Source organism: Heterodontus francisci, chromosome 13 (genome assembly GCF_036365525.1).
Source record: "Heterodontus francisci isolate sHetFra1 chromosome 13, sHetFra1.hap1, whole genome shotgun sequence".
Lineage (NCBI taxonomy): Eukaryota > Metazoa > Chordata > Chondrichthyes > Heterodontiformes > Heterodontidae > Heterodontus > Heterodontus francisci.
The window spans coordinates 9600263-9617619 of NC_090383.1; the positions used below are offsets into that span (position 1 = coordinate 9600263).

General features: G+C 45.0%; 1 protein-coding gene across 9 annotated transcripts in view; it reads right to left on the bottom strand.

Annotated features, from left to right (window-relative positions):
• The window catches only part of plcb4a (phospholipase C, beta 4a), a 466151-nt gene that overhangs the window by 34688 nt on the left and 414106 nt on the right, over positions 1-17357 (bottom strand). For all 9 annotated transcript variants that reach the window (XM_068044348.1, XM_068044344.1, XM_068044346.1 and 6 more), the window contains 3 exons: positions 11823-11924; positions 6861-6918; positions 339-425 (listed from right to left, as the gene is read on the bottom strand). In XM_068044348.1, coding sequence (XP_067900449.1) covers positions 339-425; positions 6861-6918; positions 11823-11924 — 247 coding nt within the window. The remainder of the gene's footprint in view (positions 1-338; positions 426-6860; positions 6919-11822; positions 11925-17357) is intronic.

Genomic DNA, 17357 nt, shown 5'->3' on the forward strand with positions numbered 1-17357 from the left:
CACAATCCTACTTTTTGTGTTTGTTCAGCTTTTGTGTGTTTGACAGATGAACAAGGAAAACGACTCACAGAATAAATAATTCTTTGTGTAACATTTCCCTCTATCCTGATCCAATGCATAATAGTCTGGCTTGTACAGTATTTTCATCTGTGAAGAACTTATCATCAAAGACTGTCTGAACACCAGTAACTATGGAAATATGCCTTTCAAATCATTAAATTGATTGCATAAACAGAAAGGAAACTTTTGAGAGTTAGTTAAGAAAGTAAATAATCCTTTTGTTTTCCTCATCATAATGCAATCTAATGTGAGATACGCTTAATGTCTGGAGCCTCTACCTGATCATTTTGTCTCTCCAAGCCTTCCAATTGTTCAAGCTGAGCTTTTTTTAATTGGTCCATTTCCTTGGATTGCTTCATTGCAAGCTAGAAAAAAAACGTTGCAGTTATATTTCGCCAGGAATCAACGACGGTTGGAGATTTTATATTGCTGACACATGTAAATGGATAACAGTTATTTGAAGTTTATTGCACGAACTTTCTGCATCAGAATGCCTGAATTGGTTTTGACATTTGGAATACCACAGGAGTATATATTTTACGTGAGTATAAAGTAGAGGAAGCTGCTTCACATTCACAGCGACGTTTCAATAACGTTAGTGAACAGAAGAAAATATACACCCTGGCTTGTGACGGTATGTAAAAATACCCAGCAGTCATTTTTGTAATCAAATAAATAGCATTAAAATTAATTATTTTAGATAGGATTAACTTATGCTCATTGGAATTATGTGATGATCTTTTAACCCTGAGTCTTGAAGATTCCACTTGATTAAAACAACAAACGCTGTAATTTTCAATGTTATTGATAGAAATTTAAAGACCCATTTTCTTTTCAAACCACGTGCTGGGCACCAGACAGGCATGGAATACCAGGAATGTGCTGAACTAAAAGCAGAAAATGCTCTGACAATGCCAGCTTCCATACCAGGGCCCCAAATATTCCCTCTGGATCAGACACTAGAAACACAAAGGGACAGGAGGAAGCCATTTAGCCCCTGAAGCCTGTTCCGCCAATCAATGAGATCATGGCTGATCTGTGACCAGGGATAGGCACCAACATGTTGCACCACGGACTTTTGATAAAATTATTGGCTCAGCCATGGACATGGGGCGATTAATCTGCACATAAAGTATATATCCAATCTAATGCCATTGAAACACAGTCCAACTGAAAACACATTTCTCCCTATAAATAAAGTAGCTAAGCATACAAATATCGATGGAGAGCAGCACAACTGTATTAGCTAGCTAGCAAACAAAATAGAATGCAATGCCAATGTGAATTACTTTTGCAATTATTTTTGCTGCTAGGTTATTTTAAAACACAAGGTTAAAGGCTTGAAGCAGGGGTGCCAAGCATTTTCATGTCAGGGACCACATTACAATTTTTGTCTTACACAGCGGGCCGGTGAGACAAATTTGGAAAGATAAAGGCATTAAAAATGTATCTTGTTATTAATCAAAACAACAACAAAGGTGCATTTTTGTGAAGAAGCTTTAATTGAAAAGACTAATTTATTGACTTACTTACTGGTCACTATGTTGGATATTGATTTAGTGAGACATCTGGCATTTTTTTTGCTTGCACAAGTAGCCATTGCTTGCCAGCACACTACTTTAGTGATGTGGAATATTTCTGATAGATGTTCATTTTCTGGAGTGATCCTGATCTTTCTCTTTTCCACTTCTCTCTCTCTCTGTCTATCTGTCTGTCTCTCTCTGCGTCGCGCTCTCCCCCTCCCTGTTCCCTCACTATTCCCTCCCTCTCTGTCCCCTCACTATCTCCTCTTCCCCTTCCCTCTCTCCCTCGCACCCTCTCTCTCTCTGCCCCCCGCCCGCTCTTCCTCTTGCTCCTTCTCTCTCTCCATCTCTCCGAACTCCCTCTCTCACTCCCCCCCACTCCCACCCTCCCCCGTCCTTCTCTGACAGTTGCAAAGAACATGAACTCTCAGCTTTGCGATTGGTCCGCTTTTTAAAAAATCGCAGCCGTCAGTTTCACAGTTGACAAATTCTGAGCGCGGGAACAGCGCTTCCAATTAAGCAAGTTCGTGGTTTTGCGGCGGGCTTTTCAAAAAAAAAAAAATCTGAACCCGCTGGAAAACCACAAACATGTCCGAATTGGAAGCACTGTTCCCGCTCTAAACACGCGTCAGCTGTGAAACTGATGGCTGCGATTTTTTTTTAATAAACTGACTGGTCTGGAAGAAGTCGTCAATGGGAAATTTCTCATCCGTGAAATTACCAGTCACGGACCTCAAACTTTTTACCACGGACACTCGTGTCCGTATGCAGCCACATTGCCGAACCCTGTCTGTGACCTAAATCCTGCCTTTGCCCCATATCACTTCATCCCTTTGATGAACAAAAGCCTAACAATCTCAGATCTAAAATTAACAATTGATGTCGCATCAAGTGACTTTTGCGAAAGACAGTTCCAAACTTCTACCACTCTTTGTGTGAAGAAATGTTTCCTAATTTCACTCCTGAAATGTCTGTCTGTAATTTTTTTGACTATACCCCCTAGTCCTAGACTCCCCAATTAGTGGAAATAGTTAGATAGAGGAATGTCCTTCTACAAGAACAATTTATATTAAAATAGTGCTTTTAATCTAGTAAAATATTCTATGGTGCTTCACAGAAGCATCATCAGACAACATTAGGAGGGGTGCTTTAAAGCGGTGTGGGGAAGAGAGGGGGGGTGGTTAGGGAGTGAATTCCTAGGGCCTAAACAGCTGAAAGAGCAAAGAAATTCAGGATATGCAAGATGCCAGAAATGGAGGAACGCAGAGTTTATTTCTAAACTTATTCATTCATGGGATGCAAGCATTGATGGCCAGGCCAGCATTTGTTGCCCATCCCTAATTGCCCTTAAGAAGGTGGTGGCGAGCTGCCTTATTGAACCGCTGCAGTCCATGTGGTGAAGGTACACCAACAGTGCTGTTAGGGATGGAGTTTCAGGATTTTGACCCAGCGACAGTGAAGGAACGGCGATATAGTTCCAAGTCAGGATGGTGTGTGGCTTGGAGGGGAACTTGCGGGAGGTGGTGTTCCCATACTCCTGCTGCCCTTGTTCTTCTAGTTGGTAGAGTTCACAGGTTTGGAAGGTGCTGGGAAGGATTCTTGACGAGTTGCTGTCGTACAGCTTGTAGATGGTACACACTTCAGCTACTGTGAGCTGGTGGTGGAGCGAATGACTGTTTAAAGGTAATGGATGGGATGCCGATCAAGCGGCTGCTTTGCCCCGGATGCTGTCGAGCTTCTTGAGTGCTGTTGAAGCTTCACTCCTCCAGGCAAGTGGAGAGTACTCCATCACGCTCCTGACTTGTCCCTTGTAGGTGATAGAAAGGATCTGGGGAGTCAGGAGGTGAGTGACTCGCAGCAGAACGCCCAACCTCTGACCTGCTCTTGTAGTTGCAATATTGATGTGACAGGTCCAGTTAAGACTCTGGTCAATGGGTCTGAGGGTTGTAGGAGGCTACAGAGATAGGGAGAGGCAAAGCAATGGGTGGCTTTGAATACAGGGATCAGAATTTCAAATTTTAGGTATTGCTGGACTGGGGGCCAAGTTAGGTCAGCGAGCACAGGGATGATGGGTGAACAGGATCTGGTGAGAGTCTGCTGCTGCCCATGTCTTAACTCGCACCAAGTCCCGTTCCCCATCATCCCTGCGCTCGCTGACCTAACTTGGCTCCCCGTCAGGCAACGTTATCGATTTGGAAATTCTCATCCTTGTTTTCAAATCCCTCCACAGCCTCGGCCCTCCCTATCTCTGTAATCTCCTCCAGCCCCACAACCCTCTGAGATCTCTGCGCTCCTCTAATTCTGGCCTCTTCAGCATCCCTGATTTTAATCGCTCCACCACTGGTGGCTGTGTCTTCAGTTGCCTAGACCCTAGGCTCTGGAATACCCTCCCTACACCTCTCCACCTCTCTTTCCTTCTATAATACTTCATAAAACCTACCTCTTTGAAAAAGCTTGTGCCTCGATGTCATATTTTGCTGCATAATGCTCCTGTTTTGTTATGTTAAAGACGCTATATTAATATAATTTGTTGTTGTTGTCAAGTCAGGATACAGGCAGCAGAGTTTTGGATGAGTTGACCTTTACGGTAGGTGGAAGATAGGAGGCAGCCAGGACAGCATTGGAATAGTCAACTCTGGGCATAGCAAAAGCAAGAATGAGGGTTTCAGCAGCAGATGGGCACGACTAATCGGCTCTTTCCAGCCCTCTGGCCTTAACAACTGCAGCTTCAGCCCTTAACCACAGCTTCCATTTTCTCTCCGACAGCGGGTACTGATAATGTGGGATGGGGGTCACCAGTGCTACCAGGAATGGGGAAAGTTGTGTCCTTGTGCTTGGCATGGGGATTTCCTATGGGTACATGGCTAGTGGGGTGATCTACATCCCAGGGCCTGATTTTTAGGCCCCGCTGGGGCCAGGAATTGAGGTGGGCAGTTGCTAAAAATAGTACCACTGGCCTGTGTGCAGGTTCCCGGGCTGTATCCCGCCCCCAGGCCATTTTTCCAGGGGCGGGATTGTGGGGGGGTAAAGAGTGCACTAGGGCTACCTGCCCGCAAATAGCAGATTAGGCTTGTTCAAAGCCACTAAAGGCTGACTAAAGGTGGCCGACTGGGATTTTCCAGTTGGCTGCCAGGTTCCCGGAGGTGACGGGGGCCTGTTTAGCTGCCTGGAGGCCCTCCCTGCCTGCCTGGATGCAGCAGCAGCTGCATGCCACACTGCTGAAGGGTTTCTCCCAGCACAGTGGTGGCCTGGTTGCAAAAACAATTTGTTATTTACTTTTTGAAGAAGTTGGAGAGGGGGCACTTCCATTTTGTAGCGCTCTGTCCCTCACTTACCTGCTATGGCATCGTGGTGCTGCCTCCAAGATGGAAGGCGCCTGATTGGCCCTCTAGCTTCGAAAGCCTGCCCACCATCCTTAATTGGATGGCGAGAACCCCCACCCAACCCCAACACCGGCCATTAATTGGCCAATCCAGGGAAAATCCCTCAAGTTTCCCACACAGTGTGGTCCTCTGACCCCGAATTGAGACTGATGGTGGGGTTCGGAAACCCGCAGGGAAAATGCAGCCCCTCATGCCCATCTACTTATTTCTCCTGCTCCGCTTTGCTCTCCTGGGTCACTAGAGCCCTCTCCTCTTTGCCAGATTTTCCACGTTTCCTTCTCATTCTGATATTCTGCTTTAACCACTCACATACTCATTCACTAGGTCTCAGATACATCTTTCATTTCGCTCATTAGTCTGCTTTTTATCTTGCACCATTATCAGTTCTGTCATTTAATCATCTCCTTTCCTCTGCCCAACCACAGACCATTCTTTTATCTTTCTCCCTGCCCCCTTGTCACTGTTTCTGTTCTTCCATATAAGCTGTTCATCTATAACGTTCTCCAGTTCTGATGAAAGGTCATTGACCCCCCCCCCCCCCCCACCCCTTGTGGATGGAGCAGTCTGCTGAAGTTTCCTGCTTGGGCAACATGCATGGTCAAGTGAACATGCTGGTTTGTGCTGTGACTGAGGGCTGGAAAGAGGCTCGTAGTTACTTCCTTGTGCTGCTTTCAGCTATGCTCGGCCAGGAGCATCAGAGCCCTCTGGCTCCTGCTGTACTGCCAGAAGCCCTCAGAGTGGATGTTTGCAGAAGGAAAGCATTCTACCTTCAGTCATCATACACTGAGGGTGTCCCCAGGACCCCAGAAGACCTTGAAAGAAGTGAGGTGAATGGTCCAGGCAAGTCCCCTCCTGCCTCATTAACATGTTAATCCTGGGCAAGCAGGCCCAGTTGAACCCATTTTGTGAAACTCTGGAACTTTTCTGACATTATAATGGGTACAGAGACCTCTCTGTCCCCAGTTCATCTTTGCTGTTCCTTGCAGGTGAGCTTAACAATAACGAAAAGTTGAATTCTTCCCTATATTAAACCAAGGTCCTGTCTGCCCTCTCAGGTGGCCATAAAAGATCCCATGGCACTATTTCGAAGAAAAGCATGGGCGTTCTGGCCAATATTTATCCCTCAATCAACATCAGTGAAACAGATTATCTGGTCATTATTACATTACTGTTTGTAGGAGCTTGCTGTGCTCAAATTGGCTGCCGTGTTTCCTACATTACAACAGTGGCTATAATTCAAAAGTACTTCATTGGTTGTAAAGCACTTTGGCACATCCTGAGGTCATGAAAGGCAGTATCTAAAAGCAAATTCTTTCTTTCATACTCTTGATCAATAATATTCAAATATGTTACACCTGCTAAAGTGTACAACTGTAAAAGGGGTGCAGGAACAGTGAGACATGGGGGGGTACATGTGCACAAATCCTTGTCGGGGTGTTGTTGCAGGGCAAGTTGAGAAAGCAGTTAAAAGAGGAAATGGGATCCTGAGGTTTATAAGTAGAGGCATAGAGTACAAAAACAAGCAAGTTCATCAGAAAGAAGGACCTCCGACTGTGCAGCGCTCCCTCTGCACCGCACTGGAATGTCAGCCTTGTGCTCAAACTCTGGTGTAGGACTTGAATGTGGAACCTTGTGACTCAGAGGCAAGAGTGCTACCAACTGAGCCACAGCTGACACTTCGAATCACATTTACTCACAGTGCTCCCATAATCCTTCAAACCATTTCCTTCATCCACCACAAATTCAATGGGAAGACAATATAAGGAAGCTCACGGTAAGGAATTGGCCAATTCAGCCCGCTTCTTCCAAAAGACCAAATATAAACTATGGCTGAATTACAGTTACAACATTTAATCAATAGGATTAATATGTGCAATCGTACACATTGACATACCCGTTTCCTTTCCTCCAGGAATTTTTTAGTGTTGCTGCTGTTCAGCTCCCTGACTCGCCTAAAAATAGAAAGCATTAAAAACCTTTGGATGCGGTTTTGCTACAATTTTTAAACAGCAATTGCCCTCTATGAAACATGCCATACAAGTGCATTCAGGCTTTGACCGCCAACATCAAGTGATCTTTAGGCTATAATGCACTGAAATTAAATTTTGTTCACAGTTAGTTTCCAGTGCCAATATCACAGACTGTAGAATTCAAAAAGAAAAATGTAGGCTTGAAAACAATCCAAAGAAATAAATTGACAAAAGGCAAAAAGAATCTAAAAATACAAACATTTTACATCTTATGGGAAATAATATGATACAAGAATATTCAGATGCAAAGACTTTATTAAATGACAGTGTATTGTGAAACATCATAATTTTGTGTACTGGCATCTTTCCAACTACGAAAGATGATGGACACACAACAATCCATTTAGGTGAGGTGCACCTTTGCTGATGGCAGTGAAGGCCAACCCTTGAAAGGCAAGTTCTGCCACAAGTGCCGCACACGAAGCTGCCAAGTGACGCTGTCAGTTGTTTTCGCCTGTTGCCAAGCTGCTGTAGCCACTGGTCTTCATGGCAGTGTACACCAGTCCACAGGATGTGTCGCCATTTAACTCTTTTGCCAGCTAGTGACTCCCAGGTGCGATAGGCGACATTTAGGGCCTTCACATCACGCTTGCAAGCATCTTTGAAGTGGAGACTTGGGCGCCCCACTGGTCGTCTGACCCTGGCTACCTCACCATACAAATGGTCCTTGGATATGTGACCGCCTTTCATCCTGATCCATCAAAGCCTCTGTTTGATTAGTACCAACACACCTGGGAGCTCTGCCTTTGAGAGGGCTGCTACATTCATGATTCTTTTCCTGCCAGGATATACCCAAAATGTGCCACAAACAGCGAACACAGAAATTATTGAGCTTCATTTCCTGGTAGCTGTAGGTCACCCATGTTTCATAGCCATACAGCATAGCCATACAGGGCGGCACTGTGGCGCAGTGGTTAGCACTGCAGCCTCACAGCTGCAGGGACCCGGGTTCGATTCTGGGTACTGCCTGTGTGGAGTTTGCAAGTTCTCCCTGTGTCTGCGTGGGTTTTCTCCGGGTGCTCCGGTTTCCTCCCACAAGCCAAAAGACTTGCAGGTTGGTAGGTAAATTGGCCATTATAAATTGTCACTAGTATAGGTAGGTGGTAGGGAAATATAGGGACAGGTGGGGATGTTTGGTAGGAATATGGGATTAGTGTAGGATTAGTATAAATGGGTGGTTGATGGTCGGCACAGACTCGGTGGGCCGAAGGGCCTGTTTCAGTGCTGTATCTCTAATCTAATCTAATCTAATCTAATCTAAACCATCAGCTTGGTCCCAAGTGTCAGCTTGGTGTTACCCCATGCGCGTTTCACAAGTTGGCCAAAGGTGGTAGCTGTTTTCCCTGTGTGTGTATTGAGCTCTGCATCGAGGGACAGATTGTCTGTCACCGTGGAGCCAAGGTAGCAGAATTTGCTAACCACTTCCAGCGGGGTGTTCTTTCGTGTGATCGGGGCAGAGATGCAACACCTTGTCCCATGACCATGGTTTTCTTGATGCTAATATTCAAGGAGAACATGTTACAGGCATGGGAGAGACAGTCCATGAGTCTTTGTAGCTGAGTTTCCGTTTGAGCGACTAGTGCAGCATCATCAGCGTACAGGAGTTCTCCGATCAGGATGCGATGAGTTTTTGAATTTGGTTTAAGCCTCGATAGATTGTGGAGCTTGCCGTCTGACCGAGTGTGCAAGTAGACTCCTTCTGCAGGGAAGGCTAAGATCAGGGGCATGGAAGGGAAGATGCCAAACAGAGTGGAGGCTAGAACACAACCCTGTTTCACTCCATTCTTCACTACAAAACTGTCAGAAGTGGAGCCAAACTGTACAGTGCATGTTTCCATGGAAGGAACGTAATGAGTTGTTTTATGTTGTCTGATGCAACATAAATGTGATGCATGGAGTCCAATTAATTGAAGATTTCAAAACAGGTTTATTAAGGCTAAACTATTATACAATACAAAGCTAATATTTACAGAACTTTCCTCTAGGTCATACAATTGCAGAGTGACTCAGGCTTCGAGTCACATGACTGCTTGACTGGTAATTGGCTCATTAGCATCTAAGATCCAGAGATCTGCTTCTCTCTGAGTCTTGTCTCAGGCCTATTTTACTGCGGACTTTGTGCATTGGCTTGCGTTTATGGAGGTCTCTGGCGCTTTCCATGCTGCTGTTACCCTGTTTTCTGTTTGTTTGTGTTGTACCGTGACTTCTGGCTATGTCTTTAGAGCCAGATTTCTTGCTCTTGCATAGGCAGGCCCAGTGTCCTTTTGCGCTGTACGCCTTACACAGATCGTGAAATGCAGGACAACGTCGTGGTGAGTGGGACCAATCACACTTACCACAGCTTGCTTGCTCTTTTTGACCTGGTTATGGTGCTGATACTGTTGGCTGCATCTAGTACTTGCAGGTGTTGTTGTCCAGCTACACTGGCTTCATGTTTCCTGCCATCTTCTAGCAGTGCAGCAATGCTGTGACCTTTCTTTTCCCCCCCAAGAGTTCCTTCTGAAATGCTTCAATAGGTGTTCATACAATCACCAGTTCCATTATTCGATCTGACAGCTCAGCTTCTGAAAAATCACATTTGTTCCTTTACTAAGGCATCTACAGGTGAACTGGTCTTTTGATTCCAGAGGCGGTTGCCAGTGGGACCTCAATTCCAGGCGGCGAATTCAAAAATTCACTCTTAATCTGAGCTGAGCTTCTAGCACTTTCCATATCTTTGCAGGATCTTTCTGATCCCCATCAGATAAACCTGTTGTATTGATTCTATGCAATTCCTCATTTCCAACTGCTATTAGTATTTTTACAGCCAGTTTTTCTGGTTCTGCAATTATTTGGTCTGTAAAGCATTACTGCATTCTTTGTTTGAACAGTTGGAACTCAGATAGGATATCCAAGGCCTTCCAGTTCATGCTGTGAAATTTGGTATCCATTTTTCTGCTCTTCTTTTGCTTAACACTTGCTTTAAGACTAGTTCTATGACTCTGTACTGCTTTCGCTTTAAAGAAAACTCTCTTGGCTGTTTTGATTGACAGGAGCAAGTGTTTAGCCATGATTGTCTGTTTATCTAGTTTCCAGCACTCTAGCTGGTCTGTTTTTTACTGAACCATTAAAAAAAAAATTAACTTTGCAAGCACCTCAAAGCTTTTTATCAATGGGGGATTTATGGACTGTTGGGACAATGAATCCCCCAACTGCAGTGATTGATTTGCAGCCTGTCGTTCAGAGCTGTGCATTCAATAACTTGAAGTGAGTTCTTTTTTCTTTCTACTATTTGGGCCAGTGTTTCTCTTGGACTTTCTCCCATTTGGCTGTAGCAATGTAGTTTTTAAACCTTTTTCCTGGATCATGTCTTCGCACCACAGCTGCCACCATGTAATGAGGAGCTGCCACCATGTAATGAGTTCTTTTTATGTTGTCTGATGCAACATAAATGGCGACGTGTGGAGTCTGGTTTGTTGAAGATCTCAAAACAGGTTTATTACATCCAAACTATTATACAGTACGAAAATAACTATTTACAGAACTTGACTCTATAGTTGCAGAGTGACTTAGCCTTTGAGTCACATGACTACATCCTGGTACTTGGCTCATCAGCATACTAAGATCTTAAAAGCAATCACACGCCAAGGAGCGGATGAGACTGAGGAGCTTCGGTGGACAGCCAATTTTTTCCAAAATCGTTTAGAGCCCTGCTCTGCTGACAGTTTCGAATGCCTTAGTGAGATCTACAAAAGTAAAGGGCCATTTCCTACACTTCGCCTGTAGCTGGCATATGAAGATCATCATATCCACAGTTGATCTGCTGGCACGGAATTTGCAGTGCTTCTGGGAACACTGGGTCTGCAAGTAAATGGATTCTTTTGAGTATGACCTTAGCAAAGGCCTTTCCTCAGGACGCCAATGAGTGAGATGCCCCTGTAGTTGTTGTAACCTCCTCCGTCACCTTTATTTTTGTATAGTGTGATGATTTTGGCACACAGCCTGTGGAACACAGCCTACTTTCCAGTGGAGGAGGAGAAGGTGTAACAATTGATGGGACTTTCCGTGCTTGAGCAGTTCGGTTGGGATTCCGTCCTTGCCGGGTGCTCTTCTGTTCACGAGGCGGTCTATGGCCTTTTTGAGCTCCAGTGATGAGGGTCCTTCATCTAACTCATCCATGGCAGGAAACTGCAGGAGAGCATCAAACACAGACTGGGAGATGTCCGATTCTCAGGAGTACAGCTCACAGTACTGTTCAGCCCAGCGGGACATCAGTTTAGTTCAGTCGGTGAGTACTTTACCATCTGCCGACTTCAGAGGAACAACTTTGGCGATGGCTGGGCCAAGCCCCTTCTTGATCCCTTCGTACAGAGCTCGTAGATTTCTTTTGTCACATGCAGTTTGGATCTCTTGACATAAGTTGATTCAGTGTTTGTTTGCGCAGTATCGCCACGTCTTTTGCACAGCTCTTTTGGCTACTTTCAGGTCGTGCAGTGTCTTAGCTGTTGGGTTTATGTTGTGCATCATGCAGGCTTTGTTTTAAAACATGGTTTTAAATTCTAGTTTTAAAACCTCATAATTTATCACAGCATTAAAATGAAATTTTAGAATGCATAATCAATGCCCAGTACTTTTCAATTGTTATATTCTTACAAATTTAAAAGGCAGTACTTTAACACAGAATGGAAAAACCCTGTTTATTCATCAGGAAAGGATGACAGTGTAAAGAAGGCTAGACAGCATGAAAGAACGCTGTTCTCCTTAAACGTGTTTGCAAGCACCTCACCAGCTAAAAAATAAAATCAATATATTTTTCTGATTTTGTTTACCACAGAAGGTCAACTTGCCTTTCCCTTTCAGCTTTGTTTTTGATGCTTTTATCCTGACTTATGGCTTTACTGTTTTCCATGGAACTCTTTGCCTGGTTGGCACGCATTTCCTTGCTGAGTCTATAAAATAAATATAAAAGACAAATCAACGACGTTCACTGATCACGATGCAGTCTCTACATAGGGGAGAACAAATGCAGATGGCGTAATTGTTTCGAACACCTCTGTTCAGTCTGTTAGCGTGACCCTGAGCTTCCGCTCGCTTGACATTTTAATTTTCTGCCCCACTCCCACTCTGACCTTGTCCTCCTACTTTGTTCCAATGATGCTGAACAACAGCTCGAGCAACAGCATCTCTTCTTTTGATAAGCCACTTAACAGCCTTCCGGGCTCAACACCGAGTTCAATAATTTCAGGTCATAACTACTGTTCCCGTTTTTTCAGATAGCAGATGCTGGTAATGTTTCTGTTGTTGCCATTTACACCTCCTCTTGGCCCCTTTTTTTGTTTCTTTACTTGTCCTATTACCACCCCCTTTTGTCTGGCACTATCATCCCTTTTGCCACTGAAATCACTTCTGCCTTCTGCCTCCCACCCACCTTTCCTTGTCTAAATTCACTCACGAGATGTGGGCGAACTGATAACGTCCGTATTTATTGCCCATCCCTAAATGAGGTGAGGGCGAGCTGCCTTCTTGAATATAACTGAGTGGCTTGCAAGGCCATCGCAGAGGGCGTTTAGGAGTCAAATACATGTTGGTCGGGAGTGACGTATAAGCCAGACTTCCTTGTCTGAAGGACATTAGCGAACCAGATGAGTTCTTACAATTTACTGAATTTAAATTTCCCAGTTGCCATGGCGGGATCCGAATTCACGGGCTTCAAAAACGACGGGGTGCACGGGCGAGATTTACGCCACAGAGCTGCCGCGATATTCAGGGTGGCGGCTCATTTACACGGCCGGGGTGGACCGCCCGCCCCCGATGCCGTGGAGGGAGTGGGTGCTCCATCGCCGCCAATGGCGTCCGGCGCCACCGTCATTTTTCACGGGGCTTTAAGCCATTCAGTTAAATTTTTAAAGTTACAGGAGAGATAAAATTAAACTGAAAAATGTAATAAAAGTTTCAATCCCCTCTCCCACCCCCCCAATGACTAAACAATTTATTAATTGCCCTCTCCAACAAAATTACCGAGTGATGCCAACCTTCCCCACCGTCCCCAAAGTTTATAACCTTTTATCTTCAACCCCTTCCCACCATCCCCTCCACCAACCGCAATGGTTTTCCCCACTACCCTCCCTAACCGTGAAAACTTACCTGCTCCTCCCTCCCAATCAATCTTCTGCCTCGGATCTCCGAAAGGATATCCAAAGGCGCATGAGTTCTGGCAACCAGCCAGAATATCGCAGCAGGACAGCTAGCGCGATGAGGTAAGTATTTATTCATTGATTTAAATATATTAACATATTTTAATGATGTTCCTGTCGCCGAGCGGTGGAGTGACCGCCACGAGGACTCGCTGCTGCCACCACCAGTAATGAGGGGCGGGGCCTTCCCCTCCATTGAAGCCCGTGGTGGGCCTCTCCACCCCCCTGCCCCCACGACCCCCGATTTCGGGGGGCCGGTAAAATTCAGCCCAATGTCTCTCAATCATTACTCCAGACCTCTGGATTACTATACCAGTAGCAGAACCACTATGCTACCGTACCCTTTTTATCAGACCCTCCCTCCTTTCACTGCCTCTGTACGTGCTTAAAATCTGTTACATCTCTTTTTCCAGTTCTGAAAAAAAATAGTCACAACCCTGAAAAGCTAACTGTATTTCTCTCTCCACAGATGCTGCCAGACATGCTGAGTAATGTGCGTTTATACTTCAGATTTCCAGCATCTGTAGCATTTTTCCTTTTGCATCAATGACGTTATCATATGCCATGCTGATTTGCACTTTGAGAACTAAGTGTTGTACAGCATTTGTGGGGTTCCCCTCACCACAACGGTGAAGCACCCTCTAACTTTAGTAATTCCCTAGTTATTTGATGTGACCTAATTAGATCATTTTGAGCAGATAATGCAGTACATATACATTGAATATAGTAATCAAAAACATTCGTTATATGTTTTCATATAAGAGAACAGTATTCAAAATAATAATTTGGGTTTCTCAGAAAACATGTGCTACAGATACCTGAAGCTTTATTTGGTCATTCTGCAGTACACCAGTCAATTAAAAACGGTCAGGCATCACTCACCATCTGCTTTGTTGCATGATAACTGTTCTTCCTACATAAATTTACCTGCAAGAACATCACTAAGCTAAAAAGTAAAAAAAAAAGTATTTGAACTAAGAGGAGGGAAGGTATGTAACGACCTTCCTTTGGAGAAATGGGAGCTACTACTTCCTTAACAATAGGTCTACGTAGACTCCTGTTATCAAGGCAGAGCATGGCACCACTGAATTCACCCTGATATGCATCAAATATTTTGAGCACCAAATTGGGCTTGGTAGCAGCTGTTGTTTGGTAACTGTGGGTGCTGCTCGGGAGCAAATGGCATCCGATATGCAGGCGCGCACTTTTGTCGCCAATGGAATCAGACATCTTTTTGCTTTAGGTTTTAGCGGGCATTCAGCTAACGGCTGTTGGAAATATGCAGAACAGGCAGATCGTGAGAGCAATCAGCAGGCAACGCTGATTTTACACCAGCTGTGCTATTTTTCAGCCAACGCCTTCCTTTAATCCCGTACAACTGAACACACATTAAGCAAGAGGTAGGACCAGTGCTATGTAAAGGGATGATCAACTACTTACATGCAGAAGTTATTCTAATGAACAGGCAGCATGAAGTTGGCACACTGACTGCATTTCAATCAACAAATGTGGGTCAATTGCACATTGCGATTACCTGTACCCGTTTTCAGGGGCCACGCAGACTTAGCCCCCTTTGTGTTTTGTAAAGATCAAACACCAGCACCTCCCCACCCCAGCTTCAAATCTTCATTTTGGAGAAACAATTGCAACAGTACTGGATTCTTCATGCCTGTACTCTTCAAACATAATAGGGTAGAAATTCGAAGGCATGCAGGGTAATGAGCCGGAGTCGGGGGCAGCAGTGGGGACGGGGGCGGGGGGAGGGTGGCTGAATGAGGTGGGGGCGGTGGGACTGGCAGCCTGAGTTTTTTGAACATGGGATCGAGTGAAGCCTTCTTGCTCCTCCCACCTCCACATTCAGCTAAGTAAATACCAAAAAATTATTGTTTTGGTGCCAGACTGTCTCAAGGTCTGACTTTACTGAGTGCAGTCGTGTTGGAGAAAATCCAGATTATGCCCAATTACTCAGCAAATTCTCCGGACTCAGTCTTTGAGAATAAACACTTTATAGGGCACACCTTACCTAAAAGCGGTCCAGTGCTGCTCCACCGGACAAAGGAAATCCACAACGGATATACAGTTACTCAGCCCATCCCGGCTGTACACAAGCCAATCAGAACGGTTATTGATTACATACATTACACGTAGTACCAATTAGATTACTGATTAGGCTTCATGTGGCAACGTGATCAGCTCATGCAGCCCCTGATCACCAATTGATGAGCTCAGGCCCTATCAATTATCCTTGAGTCTTCCAACTGTCACTTTAATTGGGCCTGCATTCCTGCAGTTACACTGATAAGAGGGGCCCCCTTTTGGTATCTGTGCTCGGCTGCACCAAGCTCCAACTGTGAGCTAACGAAATCTGTCCCACAATGCCTCGGTCAAATACTCCATTTTGTACCAATATGTAGCTATACTTTCAACTTATATATGAGAATATATATATATATATATATATATATATATACACATACATAAACATACACAGATTCACTAGGATGATATTAATCTACTTGCTCAAATAACAGTTATAGAAGCAAAAGCTCAGCAAAACTGCTCCCACAAGTCGGCAATGGCAGTGTCAGCCCAAACCAATCAATCCATCAGTGTGGGCCTCAAACAGGTGTTAGAAGTCTTATTTGCAAATGCAAAAGGCCTAATGCCTGTTTCAGGCATGAACCTGGACACCTAGTCCGGAATTTTACGGCCCCCCCCACCCCCCCCCCAACGAGCTGCTGGCGGGTGGAGGGGGTGTAAAATGGAGTGGGAGGTGTGGCGGCCTCCTTGTGGGCTGGGGGTGGGACCCTCATGATCGGGCACACCGTGCCTCATGGAGTGCCCCCCCGCCCGACAGCCTAACCGCCCCCCACTGGACAACACTCCACTCCGCCCCCACCCCTACGAAACACCCCCTCGCCTTGCCAGGGCCCAGCCGATTATCCCCAGTGAGGCCCCAAAGACTTACTTTAGTCCCAGGCCGTCCTTCCTCCTGCTTCTGTCGGCTGGGTGTAGCCCCAGCAGTGGCCACCGCTCCCGGTGGCACTGCTGGAACTAAGAGCTGCCAGTTTCTGATTGTCCGACAGCTCCATTAGATAGGACCTCCTGCCTCAAGGAGGTGGAAGTCCCGACCAAGACCAATTAAGGGTCTCGGGAGCAAAAGATCCCAGTGTGGCTCCCCAGGCCCGGCGGAGGCAGGCTCGCCGACTTCTTGGCCGGTGGGCAGGGCCTCCTGCCCAACGCAGAATTCCGGCCCTAATTTTTCTTTGACCAACATGGTGGGTGATGCACTTCCAACCAGGAAAATGCACGCATTTCCTGCCCGCAACACTGGCCGGTTAGCGCTTGAATTTATAGGCCAACAACCTTTATCTAGTTATTCAGGTTGCACTCGTGAACATATTTTTCAAAACACTGCGGCTATTTCGAAATAACATTTCAGAAATATGTGCCATCCACTACTGCAGAGTAATTCTGTTTCTTTCCTTGCCATTTTCACACAGATTTACTTGATCATCAAAATTCAGTGACTTATTCATTCAATTTGAGCTTACGTTTGGGACACCTAATCTGAAGGGGAATGGAATAAGGTTAACGACCTTTGTCATCTGCCCCTTCAACAACCAAGGTTCCTGCACTCCGCAATTCCCTTTTTAAATCTCTTCGATATACTGACTCTACCTCTTCATTCATAAACCTCCTCAAAAACCAATTCTTTGAACGTGCCTTTAGTCATCTCACAAAAATTACTTTGCACTTTCTCCTCTTAGTCCACCACCTCTCAATCATCTTGGTAAGTTCTGTTACATGAAAGATGCTGCATGAATACATGCTTATGTTGCCACTGATGTGTTTAAACATGATTGTTTCTGACTGAAAAGCCATTTAATTATTACGTGGCCCATTCACTCACTCATTAGGAATGGTTTCAAGGAAAGCTAAGAAGTGAGAGGTTTTCAGAGCTCCATCCAATTTAAATTTATGCTGCTTCGTCTAATGTGGTTTATGTAAGGAGGATGCGGAGCAGACAAGGCAGAGAGGGATTTTTCACATTCCAGCCAGATGCATAGATTAACTCCACAAACACTTTTTCTGGAAAATTTGTGCCATTTATTTTAAATAATACTTTTCAAAATTAAAATAATTTACTTTAAGTGATAGGAATTAACCCTTTCTTAAATCTTGATT